Below are 23,235 nucleotides of genomic sequence, written 5' to 3'. Positions count from 1 at the left end.
TCTGCAGGTGGGTCCAGGACACAGCCAGCCAGAAGCTAAGAGGGCTGAGCCCTGCATCCTCCCAGGACATGTCTCATTCAACACACAGGCTTCCCTGGATGGGACCACAGACCTGGGGTCAAGGATTGGACTGGCTGGTCTTGGTACTGAGCATCCTGGGGTTCTGCGCTTCTCCCAGCCCTCCTGGCCCAGGCGTAATCAACAAGCCACCTTCAGGAGTGGGCAGGTCCTGGGCTGCACAGGGAGCATTATTGCTCGGACTCTTCACAGTATCTCTGACATACAGCTGTTGTTCCATTTGTACAGATGAGGGGATTAAGGCTGACAGAGGGATCTTCCTTCTTCTTTTTTCTTTTCAAATCAGTCTTGCAATGCTCCAAGTTTAGTGGATAACCCAGTCTCTGACCCCCAGCATCCCAGAATGTGGGACTGGCACACCCCTTGTTCTGGAGTCTGGGCAGCCACCCTCCTCAGCTCAGGAGAGGGGACTGGGAGAGGGGTTTGGCATCATCTGGCTGGTTTCAAGGACTTGGGGGCCCCCTCTCAGCCTCTCACTCTCCCCAGGAAACCCCTGAACTTCCAGAACCTGCCAGAGCATCTGGACCAGCTGTTACATGTGGATGACAAGGAAGACGAGGAGAGCCAGGGTAGATGACAGCGTCAATCTAGAAGGGGGTTCAGGGGCTGGGTGGGCCTGGGGGGCTCGGTGCCCTCTCTGTGTCTGCCTGAGCCTGTGCCCGGCCCAACCCCTCACCCTCTTCTCTGTTTTTCAGAACAGGTTGAGGGGCGGCTTGGCCCGTCCACTGTGGTCCTCGACCACACAGGTGGCTTTGAAGGGCTGCTTCTAGTGGATGATGACCTCTTGGGGGTGAGCAAGGGCAAGGCCTGGGGCCCCATATCCAAGCCCCTCCTGATGTGGCCCATTGAGTCCCCATCCCCCAAACCTTCCTGACAGTAGCCCCGAAACGCTCTTGGTGTGACCCCAACCCCGAGGTCTTCCCAACACAGCCCCCTCCCATCACGCTTCCAGCCCAGGATCCCTCCTGACCCGGGCCTGGGCCTTTCCGCCCTGTTCCGGCACGGTTCAGCATTGGCCACGACAGGTGTCGCCACTGAGGCGAGCCGAGTTGGCATGGGACTGTGCTCCCTTGGGGAGGCCCCCGTGTGCCCAGGAGGAGGCTCACCACCCCCTGCTCCCCACCCAGGTGATTGGACACAGCAACTTTGGGACGATCCGCTCCACCACGTGTGTGTACAAAGGTGAGACCATGCTCCACCATGGCCCAGGGAGCTGGCAGGGAGTTCGAGGGCCCAGGCCTCAGGCAGGAGGCAGTTTTTGTTTAAAACCCTGCAGGGTCTGACACGACTCTTTCCAGGGAAATGGATCTACGAGGTGCTCATCTCCTCCCAGGGGCTCATGCAGATTGGCTGGTGCACAATCAACTGCCGCTTCAATCAGGAGGTACCGGCGGAGAGGGGCCCTGCCCAGGCCTCAGCAGGGCTCAGGCAACCCCCAGCCCAATGCGGTCCTTTGAGGACCCTCACCTGGACTGTCCTCGGGAGGAGGACCATGTCCCACCCCATCCCAGGACACCACAGCCCCAAAACAGCCCTCCTGCCTTCCCTGGGCGCATCAGCCCCCTTCAGTAGAGCCGTGTGGGTCCAAGGCTGGTGCCTGGCGGGCTCTGGTCCTGCCCCTCCCCACTCCCCGGACCTCATGGATGGCTCCTCCCTAGGAGGGGGTTGGAGATACACACAACTCCTATGCCTACGACGGCAACCGGGTACGCAAGTGGAACGTGACCACAACGAACTACGGAAAGGTGAGGCCACCTCACCAGCTGCCACCTGCCCTCTGCCCCTCCCGTGGCTCGGTGCGGGCAGCAGTGAGGGGGTGGAGGGCACCACAGGGGGCACGGACTCAGGTCCTCTGTCCTGGGGCCAGTCTCCCCTGGTGCAGTGCAGACGCAGGTGGAGGGGCAGCGTGGGCAGGGCCCTGGGTTCCTGCTCATCTGCACGGCGTCCTCCCCTGGCAGGCATGGGCAGCGGGGGACATCGTGAGCTGCCTGATCGACCTGGATGAAGGCACTCTGTCCTTCTCCCTGTGAGTCTCCCCTCTGTCCCCAGGCCTGGCCTCTGGGGCACCCCAGGCTGCCCTCACGGTCCAGGCCCTACTGTAAGGGCTTTGGCTCTGGCAGCCGGAGGGTGGGCAGCCCCGACAGAGGGCTGCTCACGGGTCCCTTTCAGCTACCTCCTTCTTTCTTAGCCCTGGCTCATGGGCCCTCCTTTCTGCTCCAGGAATGGTGTGTCACTGGGCACCGCCTTTGAGAACTTATCCAGGGGCCTGGGCATGGCTTACTTCCCAGCCATCAGCCTCTCCTTTAAGGAGTCTGTGGCCTTCAACTTTGGCAGCCGTCCGCTGCGATATCCTTTTATGAAGAAGGCAGTGGGCCGCTTGGGTGCGCTTGAGGAAGTTAGGAGCAGGGCTCCCTGCTCCCAGAGCTCTGTGGGCTGGGGCGGGCCCTGCTGCCGTGAGGAGTGAACGGGTAGGCTTAGGTGAATGTCAAGGATGATGCTTACACTAACCATCATTGCTTTAGTTGAACAGTGAAGAGCATGAAGTGGCAAGTGGAGGTTCAGTCCACAGAGAAAGGGGAGGGAGGGGTGTGGTGCAGACTAGGCAGTCTGACCTCACAGCCCTGCCCTGGAGCCCAGGCCCCACCGCAGGGGTCTTGGCGGGAGCGGTGGGCGTGCTGAGCCACAGAGCAGCTGTTGCTGGCTTAACTCGGTGGTACCTACCCAGTGGCGGGCTACCGGCCCCTGCAGGACCCGCCGAGCACCAGCCTGGTGCGGGCACAGAGGTTGCTGGGCTGCTTCCGGGCAGTGCTCAGCATGGAGCTGGACCCCGTGGTGAGCCGGCATCCGGGCTGGGTGGGCTGGGGGCTTTCTGCAGCCCTCCGCACCTCACCGTCCTCTCCTCCCCCGCATCCCCAGGAAGGGCGGCTGGTGGAGAAGGAGAGCTCTGAGTGGCAGTTGCAGGGACAGCCCACCGTCCTCCTCACCCTGGCCCACATCTTCCATCACTTTGCACCGCTCCTGGTGAGGGGATGTGAGGGAGGGGAAAGGCCCAGGTTGAGGGCTGGGGTGCTGAGGTGTGTGAGGTCCAGTCGCCTCACCTGGCAGGACCCCCATGACCAGAGCTCTCAGACCTCAAGGATGTCATGGGGCAGCGGGGGCGGGGAGGAGGAGATGCTTCCAGCTGAGGGTATTGGGCTTTCTAGAAAAGATCCAGGGGTGGTGACATCCGAGGCCAAGGGAACAGCCTTTGCAGAGCCCCAGAGGGGCCGTGGGGCAGCGGCCTTTCCTGTGTCTCCATCAGACCCCGGAAGGGCTCCTCCATGTCTTAGGGGTCCTCCAGGGGGCCCAGGAGCAGGGTGGGGTGGGGGTGGGGGGCGGCCTCAGAGGGATAGAAGGCCGCCGCCTCACCAGCACCCGGCCCTGGTGCAGTGTGAGGTGTACGTGGTGGAGGCCGTGCTTATGAGCTTCCTGCTGGGCGTCGTGGAGGCGGGCCCCCCCGAGCAGGCGCAGACCGTGGTACACCACGTCCTGGACCTCCTGTGGCTCTTCATGGAGGTGAGGCCAGGATGGGGGAGGTGCGGGCAGGTATTGGAGAAGGCCGCGCGGACGGCTGGCTCGGGGCTGCCCTCGGCGGCTCGCCGTGCAACCTGACCCCCTTTTCCAGGACTACGAGGTGCAGGACTGCCTCAAGCAGCTGATGATGTCCCTGTTGCGGCTGTACCGCTTCTCGCCCATCGTCCCCGACCTGAGCCTGCAGGTGGGAGCTCCCGCCCCAGCCCTGAGCCCCCCAGGCCTCCCCCGCCCCCTCTGAGCACCCTCTCCCCACAGATCCACTACCTGCGGCTCACCATCGCCATCCTCAGTCACGAGAAATCCCGCAAGTTTCTGCTTAGCAACGTCCTGTATCCTCCCCTTGCTGCCAGGCAGGCCAGCCCTGCGGTGCCTGCTGGGGTCAGCAGAGGCCCTGGGAGGGCGGTGTGCCTTCAGCCAGGGCTCGCCACGGAGGCTCAGGAGGGCCAGAGCCACCTTGTTTCAGGACTCAGCCTTCCAGCACTTTCTCTCCAGAGCAGGGAGGGTAGCGCTACGCAGAGGTGAGTGAGGTGCCACCCGCGCCTGCACTCTTCAGCCAAAGTGCCGCACTTTTATCTGTGGTCCATGGCGGATGTTCCTGCGAGACCTTCTTTATGGAGTCAGCTCTTGTGTTTCCAGAAAAACATGGAGAATGGCAGGAGTAGGAAAGAGAGCGTGGTTTCGGGCCCCTGGCTGGGAAGCCTGTGCCGGTAGCTGTCCTGTCTCTCTGGGGTCCTCAGCCTCTAGGAGGCAGAAGCATATGGATAGGCCACAGCCCTCCGCCCAGCTGTCCCAGCATCTTCTGCTCCTGTGACAAGCCGTGATTGGGTGCTTGCAGGGAATTGGGCAGGGAATTGACAACCACAGCCCTTTCTCAGGGCTCACAGGCAGGGCAGACAGGCACACAGCAGCCACGGGCCCCTGGGAGGGAGGCGGGCAGGCTCTGGGAGGGCTTCCCAGGGAGGACTCGCGAGGGTGTCCGGGGCCCTGGCGGTGAGTGGAGCTCTGCCTTGACGACCACCAGCTTCGATGTGCTGCGGTCTGTCGTCTTCTTTTATATCAAGAGCCCACTGCGTGTGGAGGAGGCTGGCCTCCAGGAGCTTATCCCGACCACGTGGTGGCCCCACCGTTCCCCCAGGGAGGTGAGCAGGCCTGAGGCGGGTGGGCGCGGTCTCAGCGAGGGCTGACCTGGGCTGTCTGAACCACCTGTGCTTGGCACACGAGGCCACTTCCTGGGCTGAGGGCTGGAGCAGGGGTCTCCTGGGTCCTGGGTGAGTCTTGCTGTCTCGGATCCCCCTGCCCCTGCCCAGGGCAAAGAGGAGGTGAGGGAAGAGACCTCTGAGGAGAGGCTCCGGCGGCGTGCCTACGAACGGGGCTGCCAGAGGCTCAAGAAGCGCATTGAAGGTTGGCCCCCAGCCTTGGGCACTGGGTGGGGGTGGAGGATTTGCGTGCAGGTGTACTTGGGGCACTTGGTGGAGAGCATGCTTAGGTGGGACGCAGGGATCCCTGGTGGTGGAGCCCTGATCCAAAGCTGCTCCCCCTGCCCGTCTCCGGGAGCCTGAGGGTGTCCTGCTCTCCACCCCACCCCCAGTGGTGGAAGAACTACAGGTCCAGATCCTGAAGCTGCTGCTGAACAATAAGGATAACAATGGGGTGAGTGACTCCCAGGCCTGCCTGCGTCCCTGGTAGGGAGGGTGCCAGACGGGCCCCAGAGACCCAGAGGGCAGGGCTGGCATGGGCCCTGTGGAGGGTGCAGGGCGGGGGCTGGGACGCACCACTGGGTCCAGCCTGGGGCCAGCGTCCTCAGTTCCTCACAGCCTCAGCTTTCCCTCCCCCAAAGGGTGAAGCTTCCAGGTACATCTTCCTGACCAAGTTCCGGAAGTTTCTGCAGGAGAATGCCAGCGGCCGGGGGGTAGGTGTCCCCACCACGGCCCCCCAGCTGTGTCGTGTGGTTTGCACCTGGTTTCGGGCACCGTCTGCTCGTCCCCTGCTGCCCCGCCCTCCCCACTGAGTCCCGGGTCCCAGGGCAGGGCCTCGGATGAGGAGCAGGCTGGCCCCTGGGCCACACAGACATGTGTCTCACACCTGTGTCTACAGAACACACCCATGCTCTGCCCCCCCGAGTACATGGTCTGCTTCCTGCACCGCTTGATCTCAGCCCTGCGCTTCTACTGGGACGAGTACAAGGCTTCGAAACCACGCACCTCCTTCAGTGAGGGTGAGTGTGACCCGGGCCCCACATGGCAGGCGCTGGGCAGAGCTGGACACCGGGCAGCCTCTGGGCGTTGGCTGAGGCCAGGGCCGGGGGCACTGTCCCAGGCCTCCTGCCTGATGGAGCCCTGCTCCCTGGGGCGCAGTGTTTGCTCTGATGGTCCCCAGCTTCCTGTCCTCCATAGGCCCCTTTCCTCGGTCCTTGCCCGCCCATCCCTTCGTCGGGGTTGCCTTGGGTGGGCTCTGAGGTGTTGGGGGCCCTGCATTTGCGTGGAACAGAGTCCTCTAGACTCAGTGGGAGCAGCCTGGATTGGGGGATCTCCCACAGGGCTGGGTCAGAGCCCTCTGATTCTCCCCTGGGTGACGCACAACCAAGAATGCCCCCTTCATCCCAAGTTGTGCCGTTCCTGGAACTGGCGTGAAACGGCAGAGGGCAGGAGTTGTAGGGGAAGGCTGGTCAGGTTGGTGGCCTAGGCCAGGGGTCCTGCTGGGCTCTGACTGCTGGTCTGACCTCGCAGAGGCCTACGTCCCACCCCAGATCTTCTATAACGGCAAGGTGGACTACTTCGACCTGCAGCGCCTCGGAGGCCTCCTTTCACACCTTCGGAAGACGCTCAAAGGTGTGCGTGGGCCTGTGGGTGGTGAGCAGGGCAGCTCCTGAGCCAGCCCTGCCTTGACTGCTGAGCTGCGCTGTGTCCACCAGAGGGCGCCTGAGCTTCCCACCTGCTCAGCGGGGAAGATGCTGCTCTCCCTCCTTGCCTCGGGCTGTCGTCCAGCTATTCCTTCCCCTGCATCCACCCCAGAGGAGGTCTGGGAGCCCTGTCATGAAATCCGGGGCTGATGGAGCAGGGGGAGGGGAACCTCAGGGTCTCAGTGAGGGGTGGCGTGGGGTGAGGTGGCGCATGTTTGCTGCTTGAGCTGCTTTCGAGGTTGAGCACAAGCGGCTCCGGTGCAGAGGGCGGAGGGCACAGTGTGAATGGTGGCAGAGGTGCCAGCGGCAGCCCAGCACAGCCTGGAGAGGTGTGCCAGAGCCGGCGTGCCAGAGAGGAAAATGAGAGGCGGGAAGCGATGGGAGACGAGGCCTGGGAGTCTGCACGGCGGAGTCTGAAGTCCTGTGGGCTACAGAGTTGCTGGAGGCTCCTTCAGGGACAGGGGTAGCTTCGGAAGGTCCTGAAGCAGAGGAGCAAGGTTGGGGTTGGGAGTCTGCATCGTAAGAAGCTCCCTCTGGACACTGGGGTATGGAGGGTGGAGTGCAAGGGCCCAGAAGGAGACAAGGAAGCAAAGTCGTCCAGGCAGCAGAGGAGATGGGAGGATGTGGGGGGGAGGGAGGGGGTCAAGGATGAGCCCAGGCTTCCTGCCAGAGGCTGTGGGATTGAGGCCCCCTCAGGAACAGGAGCTGCAGGAGAGGGTAGTGCGGTGTGTTTGAGGGCCCAGCGATGCAGCCAGGATGAAGGCCTGGGCTGGAGGCAGAGCTGCTATGTCTGGCTGTCAGAATAGAGGTGGAGACAGGTCTACAGTGAGGCCCGGACAGCTCTGGATCAGCTTCAGTTTACGGAGCAGGACAAGGAGGAAAGTCAGAGGAGTAGGGGGTCCCTGGACAGAGTGAGGTCACGGAGATAAAGACAGAGGGAGCAACAGGAGAGCCTCCTGCCTCACTCAGCAGAACTTGCCCCACGAGACCCAGGGCCTTACGGTGCGGAGTGAAGGCTGGGTTGGAGCAGGTGGACGGCAAGGCACAGGCACTGTGGTCAATGTGACTCCGGCACGCTCTTGCTGAGGGTGCCGGGGCGGCTCCTCCTGTGACCCCTCTCCCCTCCACTAGCCTGAGAGCCTTCCTGCCCTTCCTCCTAGATGACCTTGCCTCCAAGGCCAACATCCTGATTGACCCGATGGAGCTCCAGGCGACCACCATGGATGACCTGGACGAGGACGAGGAGCCAGCCCCAGCTGCGGCCCAGGTGCCGCGGTAGGGGCAGGCGGGGGCTTTGTGTTGGGCTGTCCCTCTAGCATCAGGGCTGGAGTGTCACACAGGCCATCTCCCCATCCATGCTGGCAAGGAGCTTGTCCCCCGGCAGGGTCCCGTGCTGTAGGGGAGGCGTGGAGGGCCGGTGTGGTGGGAGGGCTGCCAGCTGCTGAGGCCGTATGAGACCCCGGGCCTTGAGAGGCACAGTGAAGGCTGGGCGGGGGCAGTTGGAGGATGAGGTGCAGCCATGCGGTAAACGGGGCCCTGTGGGGTCTATCCCCCGCCCACGAGTCAAGGGAGCCCCGAGCGGGCCCAGGCCCTGGGATTGTTGAGTGGAGTCTGGCCTCCTCTCTCCACCGCAGCGCCCCATGCAGGCCCTGGCCGTGGGGGGCGCGCTGCCCCTGCCTCGGCCCGGCTGGCTCAGTTCTCCAACCCTGGGCCGAGCCAACCGCTTCCTCAGCACCGCAGCTGTGAGCCTGATGACCCCACGGCGGCCCCTGAGTGCCTCGGAGAAAGTGAAGGTCCGCACGCTGAGCGCAGAGCAGAGGACCCGTGAGGACAGTAGGTGCCAGGCAGGGCCGGGCGGGGCCCCCCTGACGGAACCTTCTGTCCTGTGAGACTCTTCCCCCTTGCAAAGCCAAGTACACCCGTTCCCTCCTGGTCCTGTGGCCTGGCAGCATCTCAAGGGTATGGGAAGTGCACTCTGAGGGCGGGAGATCAATGCTACAGAAATAGGTCCTGGATGCAGGACCTTCCCCGCCCCCGCCCGGCTCCCACATTCTCCCTGCAGGTCCATCTTGGGGCCTGGGCAGCGGGTGAGGGCTCCCTTCTGCTGCGAGGCCCCTCCTGGCTCCATAGGCTTAGACGAGAACTGGAATGGCCCCGACCCTGACCCTGACCCTGACCCTGTCCTTGTCCTTCCCCTGTTCCCTAGTCGAGGGTAGCCAGTGGAATGAGGGCCTGCTGGTGGGGCGGCCCCCCGAGGAACCTGAGCATCCCCTCACCGAGAACTCCCTGCTGGAAGTCCTAGATGGTGTCGTCATGATGTATAACCTCAGTGTTCACCAGCAGTTGGGCAAGGTCTCGCACACGCGTGTCACGTGGTTCTGTGTGTCTGCATGCGTCTGTGTGTGCCCACGAACCCACTTTCTGCAGGGGTGCTTGGGCACAGCTGTGCGCGTGAGCATATGTCACAGCAAGACTAGTGTTTCTGCCCTTTGGGCCTGACCCGATTGACTTCTGTGGGAGGGGGCTGTCCTCCTAAGGTGAAGAACCGGTTTGGTGGGGCTGGGGTCTGGGCTGTGTGTGGAGAACCATGTGCGAGGTGCCTAAGGGTCCCCCTGGACATGTGGTGTCCGCTCTCTGGTGCTCTAGATGGTGGGAGTGTCCGATGATGTCAACGAGTACGCGATGGCCCTGCGGGACACAGAGGACAAGCTCCGCCGGTGCCCCAAGCGGGTAAGGTGGGCGGGCAGGTGGCACTTGGGGAGGGCAGGCTGTGGCAGAGGGCGGCTCGCTCCCTGGGGGTCCCCAGGGCGGCCCACGAGGAAAACCTGCTCCTTGGCCCTGAGGGCTGCCCAGCAGCTCCCCTGTCCCCACCCCCCGCCCTGGCCGGCCCACGGCAGTGAGAGTGGGGCCGGCAGCAGGGCCAGGCCCGGCCTGAGCCCTGTTAGCGAGCCATGGCCTGTGCCAAGGTGCCCGCACCCGGCCACTAAGTGCTCACGCACACCCACTCTCCTCATCAATTATGGATTCGCCCCGAGTGCTTCCTCGGCCACATGCAGAGTCAGCAGGAAGCAGGGCCTGCCGCCCTGCCTCCTCTGGAGTCCCTGTGCCGTAGCTCTCCAAGCTGCGGACCAGAGCCATTCCCTGTCCGGGCAGCCCCCAGCCCATACCTGCCTGCCCACAGAGCCTGGACTTGTTCAGGGCAAAAGCAGCTGCCAGAGCTGCAGTTCTAGCCTGGCATTCCTGGGGGAGCCCCACCATGGGCTCAGCTCAGCCCCATATCCACGCTCTGAGGGGCCCCGAGGCCCTGGCTTGCCCAAGCCCACCAGCAGGTCAGACTGAGGAGGGTTTTGAAGAGTGGAGCCGGGTCCACCCTGCCCTGTGCCTGCCCTGGGCACATTGGGCCCTGCCAAGCTGCGTGGGTCTGGGCATGGGACCCTGTGCTGACTGCCCTCTGCTCCTCCTCCTTGGGTGGCAGAGGAAGGACATCTTGGCAGAGCTGAGCAAGAGCCAGAAGGTCTTCTCAGAAAAGCTGGACCACCTGAGCCGCCGCCTGGCCTGGGTCCACGCCGCCGTGTACTCCCAGGTGAGCAGGGGGCCTCGGCCGGTGGCTGCTCCCTCTGCCGGCTCATGGGCTGGCCACTGGCTAGGCCGGGTGCTGCTGGCCTCGGGCACACACCTGCCCCCTCCCACCTCCTCAGGCTCTGTCCCACCCCATGCCATAACCCCTATCTTTTCATGCCCGTGAACTCAAGCAGATGCCGTCCGTGGGCCGCAGTTCCCCGTTCTAGCTCTCATGGTCCCCCTTGGGGGACCAGTCTGTCCCGCCTGCCCCCGGGCCTGCTGCCTCTCCTGCTCTTCTCCCAGCGCGACCAGGGCGCTTGGCCTCCCCAGCCTCAGTCTGCTTCTCGCACTCCCTCCATCCCCTGCTCTTAAGGACACTGGCTTGTTCCCTCCTCACTCATTCATTCCCTCATTCATTGAATAATATGCCCAGATCCTGGAGAATGTCACATGCCTTCGTGACCTGGTAGTTCAGAAACAAACCAGAAAGCTGAGTCTGCCCTTCCAGGACAGACGAACAGACAGTGCACTCCTGCTGTGACTGTTTCGACACCCGTCTCCCGGCCCTGGCCCCACAGCACTTGTTTTATCTCCCCAGCTGCCCTGGCATCTCCCCTGCAACCAAGCGAGTGCCCCTGGATGCTCCCCAGGTGCCCGTGTCAGGGCGTCTGTTCACCTTCGTGGACATGCCCCTCCCGCATGAGTGGGTGATCACAACCCTTGATCTCCCTGTCTCTACCTGGCCATCTCTGCTTGCTCTCTCTTCTGGTGGCTCCTCCTCAACCCCACCCACCTCCACCTGTTACCCCTCTGCTCCAGCCCCACAAAGATGGGCACTGTCTTCCCACCACTGGGATTTCATGCCCATCCACCTCCCTCCATAGGCAGTCTTGCCACCCCCTCCCTCACTGTCTTCTTAGGAACCTCACCCACCCATCTCTCTACCTTCTTTTTGAATCATGATAAACTATTTACAACATAAAATTTACCATCTTAACCATTGGAAAAAATCACGGTAAAATACAATACGTGCCTTACCATCTTGATCATTTTAAATCACGGTTTAATAGTGTTAAGTGTGTTTACATCGCTGGGCAGCCACCTCCAGAACTCTTTCCATCATCTCCCCAAGCTGAGACTTAGATCCACTAACTCCCCACTCCCCTGCACCGCTGTTCCCAGTCATGGTTCTGCTTTCTGTCTCTGAGGTTGACTGCTCTCGGTACACACGTAAGTAGACTTGGTCACTGGCTTGTTTCACGCTGCATTACCATCGCATGGTCCATCTGTGCTGTGGCATGTCAGGGTTTCTTTCCGTTTTGAGACTGAGTAAATATTCCGTTGTGTGTGTGTCACGTGTTGTTTACACACTTATCCCTCTGTGGACATTTGAGGTGGTTCTACCTTTTGTCTATTATGAATAATGCAGCTGTGAACATGGGGTGCTAATACCTTTTCAGGATCCCATTTTTTAAAATTCTGTTGGGTGTATAACTAGAAGCAAAATTGCTGGATCGTGTAGTAATTCTGTTTTTAATTTTTTTGAGGAGCTGCCGTATTGTTTGTCGTAGCAGCTGCAGCAGCCCCACTAGCAGGACGCTGGGTTCTAATTTCTGCCTGTCCTCACCAATAATTGTCACTGAAAAAAAAGTTTTCACTGATAATAATCCTAACCTATGTAAAGTGGTACCTCATTATGGTTTGGCTTGCATCTCCCTAGAGGTTAGTAACGTCGACCTTACTGGGTATTTTATATCCTTTGAAGAAATGTCTAGTCCATCCTTTTGCTTAGCTTTTAATTTGATTGTTTTTCTGTTTTTGACTTGTAGGAGTTCTTTCTGTATTCTGGGTATTAACCCCTTAGCACATTACAATTAACAAACATTTTCTCCCACTCTGTGGGTTGTCTTACTGCTCTGTTAACTGTGTTCTTTGATGCACATTTAAAAGTTTTAAAAATATTAATTTATTTGGCTGCACTGGGTCTTAGTTGAGGCACGTGGACTCTTTAGTTGGGAGCACAGAGTCTTAGCCACTGGACCGCCAGGGAAGTCCCTCGCTCCCACGGCCCCTCCGTGCCTCCGCACTCCCGGCGGTCCAGTCCTTTGCTGTCCTGGACTTGGCTGTGGCCGTAGCTTCCTCATGGGCTCATCCCCACTTGCCCCTGCAGCCCCTTCTGCTCTGGGCAGCGTCCCAACAAAAGTTTCTGGTCACAAGGCACCCTCTCACTTAAGGCCTTGCGTACCTTGAAACAGTGCAGACAGGCTTCTGGCCGGGGCTGTAGCGCTGCCTCGCCAGGCTGGTGGCCTGTCCTGCCTGCCCAGCAGTGCTTGATCACATCTGCCTGAGCTCCTCTCCTGCTTCCTGGAGTCCAGCCCTTACGTCGTGCTCCTGGGAGAGCTTTCCTCATCCCCCGACTGGGCTGCACCCCATGACACCCCCCCCGCCCCTAACTCCGCAGCAGCCTGCAGTACCTGTCCACCCCACCTCCCCCCGCAGGAGAAGATGCAGGACATTTACTGGCTGCTTCGAGTCTGCCTGCGGACCATCGAGCACGGTGACCGCACGGGTTCTCTCTTTGCCTTCATGCCCGAGTTCTACCTGAGCGTGGCCATCAACAGCTACAGCGCCCTCAAGAATTACTTCGGCCCCGTGCACAGCATGGAGGAGCTCCCAGGTGATGGGGCCATTCAGGCTGGGAGGGGGCAGAAAAGGGGGCCTTTGCGGAGTGAGCCCCGGGAGCCCTGTTCTGAGCCCCCATGACCCAGAAGCACACATCCCACATGGGCTCAGACAGCATCAGACAAGCATCTGCACAAGTCCCGCTTGGCGGAGAGCCCTGTCCTAGGACCAGCAGCCACAGACCTAACAGCTGCTCCCTGCGTGAGGGGGAGAGCAGACAAGATGGAGTACAGGCTGTGAGGAGCCCTGCCCCGCCCTGCCAGGACTGTCGCTTCCTTCTTGGTGCTGCTGCAGCCCAGGAGCCAGCCAGCCTCTCACCCTCCATCCTGGCACTGACCATGGGGTGTGGCATCCCACGCAGGGGCAGGTGGGCTTGCAGATCACAGCAAGGAGTGGGGGCCATGAGGAGCAGGGGCTTTGCGCAGACCCCAGATTCCAGGATGGGCTTGGCTGGATCAGGCTGTGGGCTTTTAGGCTCCTGGCCTGTCCCCTGCCCTGCCCTCAGCCTCGGGGCCTACCCAGCCCCCATCCTGAGTCTGTGCCTTAGTCTCTGGCCAACCATTAGTGAACGTACTGCCTAAAGTCCCCAGATGGCAGCTTGGGCCCAGACCTTGGAGCTGGGTCTGGAGCCCGCTCCCCAAGCCCACCACCAAGAGATGTGCCTGCTGCTGGCGTCTGCACTCCCCACCAGCTCATCCTGTCACCCCACCCTGCAGGCTACGAGGAGACCCTGACCCGTCTGGCCGCCATCCTTGCCAAACACTTTGCAGACACACGCATCGTGGGCACTGGTGAGGCACTGGACAGAGGGCTTGGGGGATGGGAACAGGGTAGCACCCCGGGCTGGCCATTTTCTGCACAGATTGCCCCCAGGTCGGGGTAAGGCATGGGCACCAGGATCATGCCAGGCACCTGCTGAGGTGTGGCCTGTCCCGGCAGACATCCGGGACTCACTGATGCAGGCCCTGGCCAGCTACGTGTGCTACCCCAACTCCCTGCGAGCCGTGGAGCGGATCCCTGAGGAGCAGTGAGTGGGGGTCCGGGGGCAGGGGGCAGGCATGCTGCCCTGCACAGCACGAGCCTCACCCCGGGCCCACCACCCGTTGCTCTTGCAGGCGCATTGCCATGGTGAGGAACCTCCTGGCTCCCTATGAGCAACGGCCCTGGGCCCAGACCAACTGGATCCTGGTTCGGCTCTGGCGGGTAAAGCTGGCTAGAGGGGAAGTGGCTGTGGCTGGAGGGGTTTCCCTGCCCCACTGACCTCCTGGCGTCTCTACCCCAGGGCTGTGGGTTCGGGTACCGCTATACACGGCTGCCACACCTGCTAAAAACCAAACCTGAGGATGCCAGTCTGCCCAGCCTCCAGAGTGAGTACCCAGGTCTGGCAGGCAGGGCACCCTCACCCGCTGCTCTGAGGTTCTCACAGACTTCCCCACTTCTCCCAGCCCCAGTCCTGGACTCGCGGTGGGCCCCGAACTTCCTGTCCATCCCCCAGGGTCTCCATTCTTCCTTCCTCCAATCCGAGGACACTCTGGGACTATCTCTGCACACCCATGGGTGCTGGCAGCTTACGCACCGAGCGCGCCCTGTCCCTTGTCCTCTGACCCAGCTCCCTGACCTCCAGGCTTGTCCCAACTCCATCTCCTCTGCCCCTTTACTTCCGCCTGGTGGTGCTGACCTTGGATACCTGAGTCAAGGCAGGGGCACAGACTGGGGGTTGGCCAGGGCCCCAGAGGCTGTCCACGGGGCTACCTGGAGGAAGGGGCCATTTATTGGGAGCAAAGTCTGCATCCTTTGTCCTGTGAGCCCGAGGACCTTCACTGGGCCCAGCCCAGGGTCTTGGGGAGTCTAGCTTGCAGAGCCCACCTCCCCCACGCGGTACCTGCCCCACACAGTGGCCCGCTTCAGCCCACAGGGTGTTTCTGCCCTTGTGGGCAGTGTTTGGGCCTAATGGGGTCCCCAGAGGCCAAGGGCCTTGTGGCACGTCCTTGCCAGTTGCCTTGGTCCTGGCTCTAGGGTGGACCTGAGCTGCCCATGGAGAGCAGGGGGCAGATCCACGTCCGCTGCTGCCGGAACTATTGATTTGCTGGGGGAGGGCTGGCCAGCCCGGGTGCGGCTGAGGGCTCTGGTTACTGCTGCCTGTCAGCCCAGACTTGGCACCCACCACCTCAGCCGTCTGCCAAGGCCACACCAAGGGCAGCAGAGGACGGGAGGATGGCAAGGCTCAAAGTAGACTCTTGGGGAGAATGGCCTTGACATGAGTGGAGAGGGCTCTAGGCCGCCTTGTCTGTCTAGCACACCCTGAAGGGCATGTGACTGTGGACTTGCTGGCGCTTGGGGGCCGTTCTAGAACTTGGGGTGGGTTGGGGGTTGGGAACAACTGCAGCCTGTGGTTGGCCCAGCAGAGGGAGGGGACAGGTTTAGCCCTAACCCCTGGTAGCGCTGCACACTGTGCCCCTGCCTTCGAGACCTGAGGTTCCCAGAGAGCTGTCTCTCTGCCCTTAACCAGTGGCCCCATAAGGGAGGACAGAGGTGGGCAGGCGGGGCCGCTGACCGGGGTGTGATGATGCCCAGCCACTGCCCCCCGCCCTGTGCCCGCAGAGCCCTGCCCCTCCACCCTGCTGCAGCAGCACATGGCAGACCTGCTGCGGGAGGGTCCAGACGTGGCCCCCAGCTTCCTCAACAGTGTCCTCAACCAGCTCAACTGGGCCTTCTCCGAGTTCATTGGCATGATCCAGGAGGTGGGTCACAGGGGCACCTTGCGGGCCGGGGGTGGCAGAGGATGAGGCACCACCTGCAGTGTGGGCAGACTCCTGAGAGGCGCCCACGTGGCGGGGCTCAGATCCAGCAGGCTGCGGAGCGCCTGGAGCGGAACTTTGTGGACAGCCGGCAGCTCAAGGTATGTGCCACCTGCTTTGACCTGTCGGTCAGCCTGCTGCGCGTCCTGGAGATGACCATCACGCTGGTGCCGGAGATCTTCCTCGACTGGGCCCGGCCAACCTCTGAGATGCTGCTGCGGCGGCTCGCACAGGTGTGTCCATCCGGGCAAGGGGTCGGGACCCTGGGGACACCCTAGTGGTGAGCCTGCCCGCCCACCCACCATCGGGTTCCTGCCCCACAGCTGCTCAATCAAGTGCTGAACCGGGTGACAGCTGAGAGGAACCTCTTTGACCGTGTGGTCACCCTGCGGCTGCCTGGTGAGGACCTAGAAGCCCGGGACCCAACACACTGCAGGCCTCGGTTCCTCTGCCCGGAGCAGTGCTGCCTGACCCAACAGCCTGCACCGGACCGCTGGGGCCTGGCACGCCCAGCCTAGCTCAGCTGTCTGCAGGGAGGGCGGAGGGAAGCGCTGGAGGCCCTGCAGCAGGAGCGCTTTCAAGGCTCAGCCCCCGCTCCCTTCCCCGCAGGCCTGGAGAGTGTGGACCACTACCCCATTCTGGTGGCAGTGACCGGCATCCTGGTGCGGCTCCTGGTGCATGGCCCAGCCTCAGGGTGAGTGCTGGGGAGTGCGCTCCCCTCTGGGGGCTGGGCGGGGCCTTCCTGAGGCTCACCCTCACGTGGGCCTCAGTCAGGCCTGGGCACCGAAGGAAGCTAGAAGAGGTGTGAACCCAGTAATGAGTAACTAGGTGGCCATGGCAGCAGCTCGGAGCAGGAGAACCCAGTACCTCAGCAGCGCAGGTGCCCTGGCCTCGGGCACCAAGAGTCAGTGCTAGGGGTGGGGGTGCCATCCTACCATGCCAAGACAGCCCTCCTGGGCTTCAGAGCTGAGTGCACACAGCTGGGTCTGAAGCCTCCAACAGTGAGCATGTACTGCCTTTATTGAGAAATCCCATGACAGCTGGATCCAGGACACTTGTGGGCCCCCTGGCCCAGCCCCCCTTCCTGGCCTCCCCACAGTGGGAGCGGTGAGATGCATATGAAGCCAGGGCACTACTTCAGCCATTAGGGCTGAGACTGGTGCCAGCCCTTAAGAGGATTCTACCCTCAGGGGACAGCGAGTTCCAGCAGGGCCCTCGGGTCTCAGCCAGGCTTGGCAGGCTTTTTACAAACAAGCTGGGGGCACAGGTCGTGGCGCCCCTTACTGCTGTCTTGCGAGCCCATGGGAGAGGCCCTGCCCTCAGTGGCCTGTGATGCCCAAGGGGTCCCTTAAGGAGCTTACTTGCTGCTTGCCTGCTCACCAGACTGCATGGACATGTGAAGCTTCAAGTAGCTGAATGTAGGTGCATGGGGAGTCATATTTCACCAGAGCAAGGGCTTGGAATTTCCTCTTTGCACCCTGCAGGTGGGGACTGGTCTTCATTTGAAGTCCTCCTCCTCTTCCCCTGCAGGCCGCTCCCTTCCCGTCCCCTTGGGGAGCGCAAAGTGGTCACGGTTCCCTGCCTCACCACCACTCTCCGTAATGGCAGGCCGCCTCGGCCCCGCCACTCATTCTGGGGCTCTAATTGCAAGGGCTCTTCCAGCTGGGCCTTGGTTCCAATCCTCGTGGGCACACGTAGGCCCTGCTAGGTCCCAGTGATGGCGAGAAGCAGGAGAGAGGTAGGAGACCTGAAGTCCTCTACCAGTGGGGTCGCTGTGGGAGGCTGGAAGACCAAGCCCAGGGCTTCCCAGCAGCAGCTGGCAGTTGTTTGGGTAGCAGCTGGGAGCAGGGCAAGCAGCAGGCAGGCAGCGGCCTCAGTGGGGGCCATGGGCAGCCTAGGTCATCACCAGACCTTCAGAGGCTGTGGGGCTAGTGGACTCGGAGCCAGCCTTGAGCCGCAGGCCCGAGGGATTGTAGAGGTCGAAGTCTTCAGCTACTGCTAGATGCACACGACCATTGAGGCCCCTCCTGCCAGGCTCCAGAAAGACCACGTGCTTGTGGACACTGGCTTTGCGGCTGGGTGCGTCAGGTGGCGTGGTGCTGAGCACCGAGGACTGTGCGCTCAGCTCCCGGAGCGGGCTGGGTGTTTGGGGCCAGCGGCGGCAGCGGCGGCAGCAGTGGCAGGTGCGGCGGCAGCAGCGGCGGCAGCCGGGGCAGGGGGGTGCGAACAGGTAGAGGAGCACGAGCGTCAGGCCCACCGCGCAGCCCAGCAGCGTGGTGAAGCCGGTGTTGAACGCGTCGGGCTCCGGGTGGGGAAAGGACACACTCACGTTGTACTCGTGCGTCTGGTTGTGATGCAGGCGGGGCCCAGTGGCCAGGCACACAAAGACACCCTCGTGCCACGGCTGCACAGTGCCGATGGCCAGGCTCCCGTCAGCCAGCACGGCGATGCTGCCATTGCGAGATCCTGGTGCCACGAGCAGCTCGTGCTGCGGGGAAACCCAGGCCACACGTAGGGCTGGGGCACTAGTGTTGCAGTGTAGCCGCAGGGACTGCCCCACCTGCACGTGCAGCTGCTCTTCTGGCCGCTCCAGGTCCTGAGCCAGGGCCACCGAGCAGTTCTCGAAGACACGGCTGTGCGCAAAGAAGCGCACACGGGAGTCAGGTACCTTGAAGGCCAGGCAGGTGTACTCGCGGGCAAAGTCGCTCACGGCACTGAGCCCCCGCTGGTGCCAGCGTCTCAGCAGGTGGTAGAGACGGCAGTCACAGGGTAACGGGTTGTCGTGCAGGTAAAGGCCGTTCTTGAGAAAAGCAGGCAGCGCAGCCAGGTCAGGCACAGGGGTGCGTCCTATGTGGTTGGAGGAGAGATCCAGAATACGCAGGTGGGCCGCGCCCAGCCCGTGCAGGTGGTTGAAAGAGAAAGATGAGAGTTTGTTGCAGCCTAGGTAGAGACGACTGAGCGTGCCCAAGCGGTGGAAGGCACGTTCATCCAAATGCGCCAGGTGGTTATTGAACAGAAGCAGCGTCTCCAGTGCTCCCAGCCCGTCGAGGTCGTGGCGGCCAAGTGCCCGCAGGGCGTTAGATGATAGATCGAGCAGCCGCAGGCCACTGGCGTTGGTGAAAACTCCCCGACCCAGTGCCTCCAGCTCATTGTGATTTAAATGCAGGGCGCGGAGCCGGGAGAGGGGCGCCAGCCAGCCAGGGGGCAGGCGCTGGAGCCCATTGTGGCTCAGGTCGAGGTCTGCAGCCGCGGCCGGTAACGTGACCGGCACCTCCCGCAGCCCCAGGCCGGCGCAATCCAGCAGGTCGGCAGCACAGACGCATTTGTGGGGGCAGTTATGAGGCGCGTGGGGCAGGAAGCTGTCTGAGTCCTGGGTGCCTAACCCGACGCGCAGCAGGCACAGTAGTGTGCTCTGCAGCACCAGCCGGGCCATATCGGAGGCTGCCGGGGCCAGGACAGGGCAGCTCAGTGGGCGGCACAGATCCGAGACTCACCCGCTTCTCCGGTGAGAAGTGCCGGGCGACGGTCAGCGAGCCAGGATGCGGGCTCCGTCTCGCAAGGCTGACTAGTTCCAGATTTGGAGAAGTGAGTTGGCCGCGCTCGCTCACCACGCCCTTCTCGGGCTTCCCCAGCTCCCTCCTGGAGTGCCTTCCTGAGCGCGCTCAAGCTTCTAAATACTCCCCGGGAGGCGATTTCTCAGGGGGCGGGACCGCCGGCTCCCATTGGCTCCCACTGGAGGGGCGGGGCCGCCGCGTTCCGCCCCCCGCCCCCCCGCGACCGTAGTCCTCGCGTGGCCGCCAGGGGGCGCGAGTTTGGCCGGCGGCTTTCCAGAGGACCTGTCTCCCGGAAGAGAAGAGGAAGCCTGGGAGGTACGCCTTCCAGCTGCTTGTGGTTTTTTTTTTTTTTTGAAGATAAACGTGTATTAGGGAGATGGCGTTTTCCTTGAAGGATTATTGTGTATGAGGGGCAGGTGTTTCTTCTGTAGGGTTAATGTGTAAGAGAGAGCAAGTGGACTTTCACCATCTCATGGTGGTGCCCCCTTTGACCTGCTCAGGAGCGGGTCCTTACTGCAATCTAGGACTTTACTGGGAGGATCTAAGAGCAGGAGGGAGATAGGGTGGGACGAACAAGGATGTAACGGGAGTGGGCTGGACTTTCACAGGACCCCACCCCTCCAATAATAGGGATTTCAGGCCCAGGCTCCTGACTTCCCTTGTACCCTCTCCTACCTAGGACAGAGAGAGCCACGTCAGTGCTCCTGGCTGATCCCTGCTTCCAGCTCCGCTCCATATCTTACCTGTTGGGGCAGCCGGAGCCCCCAGCCCCTGGCACTGCTTTGCCTGCCCCTGACCGGAAGCATTTCTCCCTACAGAGTTGTAAGTGGGCCAGGGAAGACAGGGATTTGGGGCTGGGTCAGGTCATTCGTCTTAAGAGCAAATTCCCAGGCTGGAAATACTAAAGAGGCACTGGGTTCTGAGGCCACATTTGGCCTGACACCTCCTCCCACCCCACCCCCACCACAGATACAGATTACATCAATGTGGAGGAGCTGGCCCAGGTGGAACAGATGTTGGCACACCTAACCTCTGCATCTGCGCAGGCGGCAGCTGCCTCCCTGGTGAGTGGGGCCACAGCAGCTCAGTGCATGTCAGCACAACCGTGTGTGTAGTGCACACGCACTTGTCTGGGTGTCTGACCCAGCCCACCCTGCACTCTGCTCCCTGCAGCCCACCAGTGAGGAAGACCTCTGCCCCATCTGCTACGCTCACCCCATCTCTGCTGTGTTCCAGCCCTGTGGCCACAAGTCCTGCAAGTAAGTGGGCCCCTCGGGCGCGGGGGCGGGGGAGGTGGAAGGGGGCTACACCAGCCACTGGCGCACCCTGCCGTTGCAGAGCTTGCATTGACCAGCACCTGATGAACAATAAGGACTGCTTCTTCTGCAAAGCCACCATCGTGTCGGTGGAGGACTGGGACAAGGCCGCCCACGCAAGTGCCACTTCCTCGGCTGCCTAGGCCCGCCTCGCCCACACGCAGGAACCTCCACCCCTCAACTCAAAGCCAGGCTGGGCCCTGTTCATGAGCCCCTTGCCCCGTCCCCCTCCCCTCCCCATCCCACCTCCTCGCCTGTGTGAGCCTGTGTGAACCTCGTCAGCAGGGGCCCAGCCGTGCCCTATTTGTGCCTCAGCTTGATTTTCAGTCAGGGCCGCGGTGAGCATTAAATTATTATTCCATACAGTCCCAGCCCAGTTCTTAAGGGAGTGGGCTTTGTGGGGTTTGTCCAACAAGGATCTTGCCAGATTATGTCCATGGGAGAAGGCAGGTGTCTGGCAACTTCAGCCTTATCCAGTCCTCCCCAGTCACATGGCAATGAGTCCAAGGCCTTTGGACGCGTCAAGCCAGTGTTCCCCTTGTCACTGGGGAAATGGGCTCCACCGGCCCTGCAGCACCCCTCACATGATGATGCGCGGCTCCGGCACCGACTCACCAATAGACTTGTGGGGCAGCACGCTGGCCCCGTTGAGGTAGAGCTCGTCGTTGACGATGACATCCTCGCCCAGCACTGTCACATTCTCCATGCGCACCTGCGGGGAGGAGGCGGGCACAGCAGTGAGGCAGAGGTGGTCCCCACCCTTCCCGCCGAGCCCAGCCCAGAGCTTACCCACTGGCCCACACGGCAGCGCCAGCCCACGATACAAGACTCCAGCCAGGAGTGGGAGCGGATGTGGGCGTCTCGCAGCACGGTGCACCGCCGAATGCACACGCCATCCTCCACCACCACACCGGGACCCAGACTCACATTGGGGCCTATGCTGCAGTTCTCACCGATACGGGCACTTGGGTCCTGAGGACAGCGGGGAAAAGCCAAGTGGGCCACCTGTCCTCCTGGATGGAGGGGACAGATTATGGGCTGGGCAGGGGCCTCACCACCAGCACGTTGCCCACAATGCCAGGGCCTGAGCACAGCTGCTCAGGATGCTTCTGTCGCAGTGACTGTAGGAAGAGGCACATGCCAGTGAGGAAATCCTTGGGCTGCCCGATGTCCATCCAGAAGCCTGCAGGGGGAGAATGCATCAGGGGGCTCAGCCCAGCCACAGACCACCCCCACCCGGTGGCCTCCCTGCCTCACCCTGCAACTCCATGGCATAGAGCTGCCCTTCCTTGGCCATGACAGGGAAGATCTCCTTCTCAATGGATGTGGGCTGCAGCTGTGAGAGTGGGCAGCTCGTGAGCAGGGTCATGGCAGTGGTGGCCTGTCCTACCCAGCCCACCCAGCAGCTGGCTTCTACACACCTGGATGCGCCGTAGCACTGAAGGACTCAGGATGTACATGCCTGCATTGATCTTGTTGGACACAAACACCTGCGGCTTCTCCACGAACCGGTGAATGCGGCCTGTGTCCGCCTCACACACCACCACACCGTACTTAGAGGGTTCCTCCACTTTGGTCACCTGAGTGCAGGGGGACTTCAGGCCTAGTCCAGTACTCCTGAGCCTTGATGTACATGCTGTCCTAAATTTCCCACGCTTTGTCCCCAATGCTTAAAGGCACAAACTGCACAGCTCTACACCCACAACACCACCGGGTAGTTCAAGGCTGCAGAGTGGGAGACGCTGGGCATGAGGACATGAGTATCAGAGAAAGAAAACGTGCTATCTTACCAGAATGGAGCCCTCCTGACCGTGGTGCCGGTGGAATTGCACCATGGCTTCGAAGGGGAAATCGCAGATCACATCACTGTTCAGGACGAAAAAAGGGTCTGCAGTCTCACAGAGCAAGTCTCGGGCCAGGGCCAGGGGCCCAGCTGGGGGAAACGGAGGCCACCATCATCTTGAGGGTCTGAGCCCCTGGAACCAGGCTCAGCAATCCCCATCCAAGCTTAATCTTGCCCTTTCCTGGCCCTAAACCCTCTCCAAGGGATCTTGCTGTCTCTCCTGACCTGTCCCCAGAGGCTCCTCTTCGTGGGACATGGAGATTCGGATTCCTAGCTGGAAGGGAGAAACGCCCCCGTCAGTTTCCTCTCATCAGAGTGAAGAGCAGGGACCAAGGGAAAGGGCCAAAAGTCAGTGCCTCACCTTTTGCTCCTGCGCTTTCATTTCCTTCTCCAACACCTGAGACATATAACTCACGGCCAGAATCACGTGGTCCACGCCGGCCTGGGGGACAGAACAGCGCCCGCCGCCAGGCAGGCTCAGCCGAAGGCACGGAGTCCCCGATCCCCAATCCCTGGCCAATCCCACTACCTACCAAGACCCCGACCAGGGCCTTACCGCAGCCAGCGCCTCCACTTGATGCAGCAAGATGGGCTTATTGCAGAAGTCCACCAGCGGCTTCGGGATGCTTAGCGTCAGCGGCCGCAGACGCGTCCCATAACCGCCCACCAAAATCAGTGCCTTCATTGCACCTGTGGGCGGCCGAAGAGTGAGTCCGAAGCTCCGAGGTGTCCACGGCCCGCCTAGCGGAACCCTGCCGCACACTCCCGCCGCCGTGCCCTTCACTAGCCAGACTGACCAACTGTGACTCTACCCTGTCCGCCCAGTCCGCGATAATGTTAGCTCGGCGGCCACAGCAAACGGGAACGCTACGCCGGACAGAGAGCTTCGGGCTCCTACCTCCGGCTGGCGGCGGGCGGGAAGTGACGTGAT

The 23,235-nt window shown here is 61.9% G+C and overlaps 3 protein-coding genes across 8 annotated transcripts in view; 1 reads left to right on the top strand and 2 right to left on the bottom strand.

Moving 5' to 3' along the window:
- The window catches only part of RNF123 (ring finger protein 123), a 25,741-nt gene extending 4,915 nt beyond the window's left edge, over window positions 1–20,826 (top strand). For 4 of the 6 annotated variants that reach the window (XM_070776692.1, XM_070776691.1, XM_019984266.2 and 1 more), the window contains exons 4-39: window positions 565–647; window positions 774–868; window positions 1,206–1,260; window positions 1,377–1,462; window positions 1,737–1,823; window positions 2,037–2,104; window positions 2,299–2,424; window positions 2,796–2,910; window positions 2,995–3,099; window positions 3,508–3,633; window positions 3,743–3,835; window positions 3,907–3,980; window positions 4,673–4,790; window positions 4,959–5,052; window positions 5,240–5,301; window positions 5,489–5,560; window positions 5,746–5,866; window positions 6,378–6,479; window positions 7,711–7,817; window positions 8,185–8,383; window positions 8,757–8,902; window positions 9,197–9,280; window positions 10,026–10,133; window positions 12,611–12,788; window positions 13,510–13,584; window positions 13,733–13,820; window positions 13,909–13,996; window positions 14,076–14,160; window positions 15,395–15,534; window positions 15,636–15,824; window positions 15,915–15,990; window positions 16,201–16,285; window positions 19,825–19,967; window positions 20,115–20,209; window positions 20,319–20,404; window positions 20,484–20,826. In XM_070776692.1, the coding sequence (XP_070632793.1) occupies window positions 565–647; window positions 774–868; window positions 1,206–1,260; window positions 1,377–1,462; window positions 1,737–1,823; window positions 2,037–2,104; window positions 2,299–2,424; window positions 2,796–2,910; window positions 2,995–3,099; window positions 3,508–3,633; window positions 3,743–3,835; window positions 3,907–3,980; window positions 4,673–4,790; window positions 4,959–5,052; window positions 5,240–5,301; window positions 5,489–5,560; window positions 5,746–5,866; window positions 6,378–6,479; window positions 7,711–7,817; window positions 8,185–8,383; window positions 8,757–8,902; window positions 9,197–9,280; window positions 10,026–10,133; window positions 12,611–12,788; window positions 13,510–13,584; window positions 13,733–13,820; window positions 13,909–13,996; window positions 14,076–14,160; window positions 15,395–15,534; window positions 15,636–15,824; window positions 15,915–15,990; window positions 16,201–16,285; window positions 19,825–19,967; window positions 20,115–20,209; window positions 20,319–20,404; window positions 20,484–20,604 (3,775 nt within the window). In that variant the 3' untranslated portion in view covers window positions 20,605–20,826. Of the gene's footprint in view, window positions 1–564; window positions 648–773; window positions 869–1,205; window positions 1,261–1,376; window positions 1,463–1,736; window positions 1,824–2,036; window positions 2,105–2,266; window positions 2,425–2,795; window positions 2,911–2,994; window positions 3,100–3,507; window positions 3,634–3,742; window positions 3,836–3,906; window positions 3,981–4,672; window positions 4,791–4,958; window positions 5,053–5,239; window positions 5,302–5,488; window positions 5,561–5,745; window positions 5,867–6,377; window positions 6,480–7,710; window positions 7,826–8,184; window positions 8,384–8,756; window positions 8,903–9,196; window positions 9,281–10,025; window positions 10,134–12,610; window positions 12,789–13,509; window positions 13,585–13,732; window positions 13,821–13,908; window positions 13,997–14,075; window positions 14,161–15,394; window positions 15,535–15,635; window positions 15,825–15,914; window positions 15,991–16,200; window positions 16,286–19,824; window positions 19,968–20,114; window positions 20,210–20,318; window positions 20,405–20,483 lie in introns of those variants that run through there. The other 2 variants (XM_019984268.2, XM_070776693.1) reach the window with 2 other exon arrangements.
- Window positions 16,591–19,825, bottom strand: AMIGO3 (adhesion molecule with Ig like domain 3). The gene has a single exon (XM_019984272.2). It carries the CDS (start codon window positions 19,022–19,024, stop codon window positions 17,486–17,488), a length of 1,539 nt encoding a protein of 512 aa, XP_019839831.2. The 5' UTR covers window positions 19,025–19,825; the 3' UTR covers window positions 16,591–17,485.
- On the bottom strand, window positions 20,796–23,235 carry GMPPB (GDP-mannose pyrophosphorylase B). The gene is made up of 9 exons (XM_019984276.2): window positions 22,861–23,235; window positions 22,666–22,746; window positions 22,530–22,578; window positions 22,252–22,394; window positions 21,883–22,041; window positions 21,719–21,797; window positions 21,517–21,644; window positions 21,251–21,433; window positions 20,796–21,173 (listed from the first exon to the last, which is right to left on the bottom strand). The coding sequence occupies exons 1-9, from the start codon at window positions 22,987–22,989 to the stop codon at window positions 21,042–21,044; spliced, it is 1,083 nt and encodes a 360-aa protein (XP_019839835.1). The 5' UTR covers window positions 22,990–23,235; the 3' UTR covers window positions 20,796–21,041.

Source organism: Bos indicus, chromosome 22, assembly GCF_029378745.1.
Source record: "Bos indicus isolate NIAB-ARS_2022 breed Sahiwal x Tharparkar chromosome 22, NIAB-ARS_B.indTharparkar_mat_pri_1.0, whole genome shotgun sequence".
Classification (NCBI taxonomy): Eukaryota; Metazoa; Chordata; class Mammalia; order Artiodactyla; family Bovidae; genus Bos; species Bos indicus.
Note: the sequence above shows the minus strand (reverse complement) of the source record. Positions and strands in the feature narration are given on the sequence as shown.

Excerpts from the sequence above, each read along its gene's own strand:
- AMIGO3 (XM_019984272.2), bottom strand. The coding sequence starts at position 19,024 with ATGGCCCGGCTGGTGCTGCAGAGCACACTACTGTGCCTGCTGCGCGTC.
- GMPPB (XM_019984276.2), bottom strand. The coding sequence starts at position 22,989 with ATGAAGGCACTGATTTTGGTGGGCGGTTATGGGACGCGTCTGCGGCCG. Across the intron at positions 22,579-22,665 it reads TGAAAGCGCAGGAGCAAAAG|CTAGGAATCCGAATCTCCAT; the intron begins GTGAGGCACTGA and ends TCTCCCTTCCAG. Across the intron at positions 21,798-21,882 it reads CAGTGCTACGGCGCATCCAG|CTGCAGCCCACATCCATTGA; the intron begins GTGTGTAGAAGC and ends CCACTCTCACAG.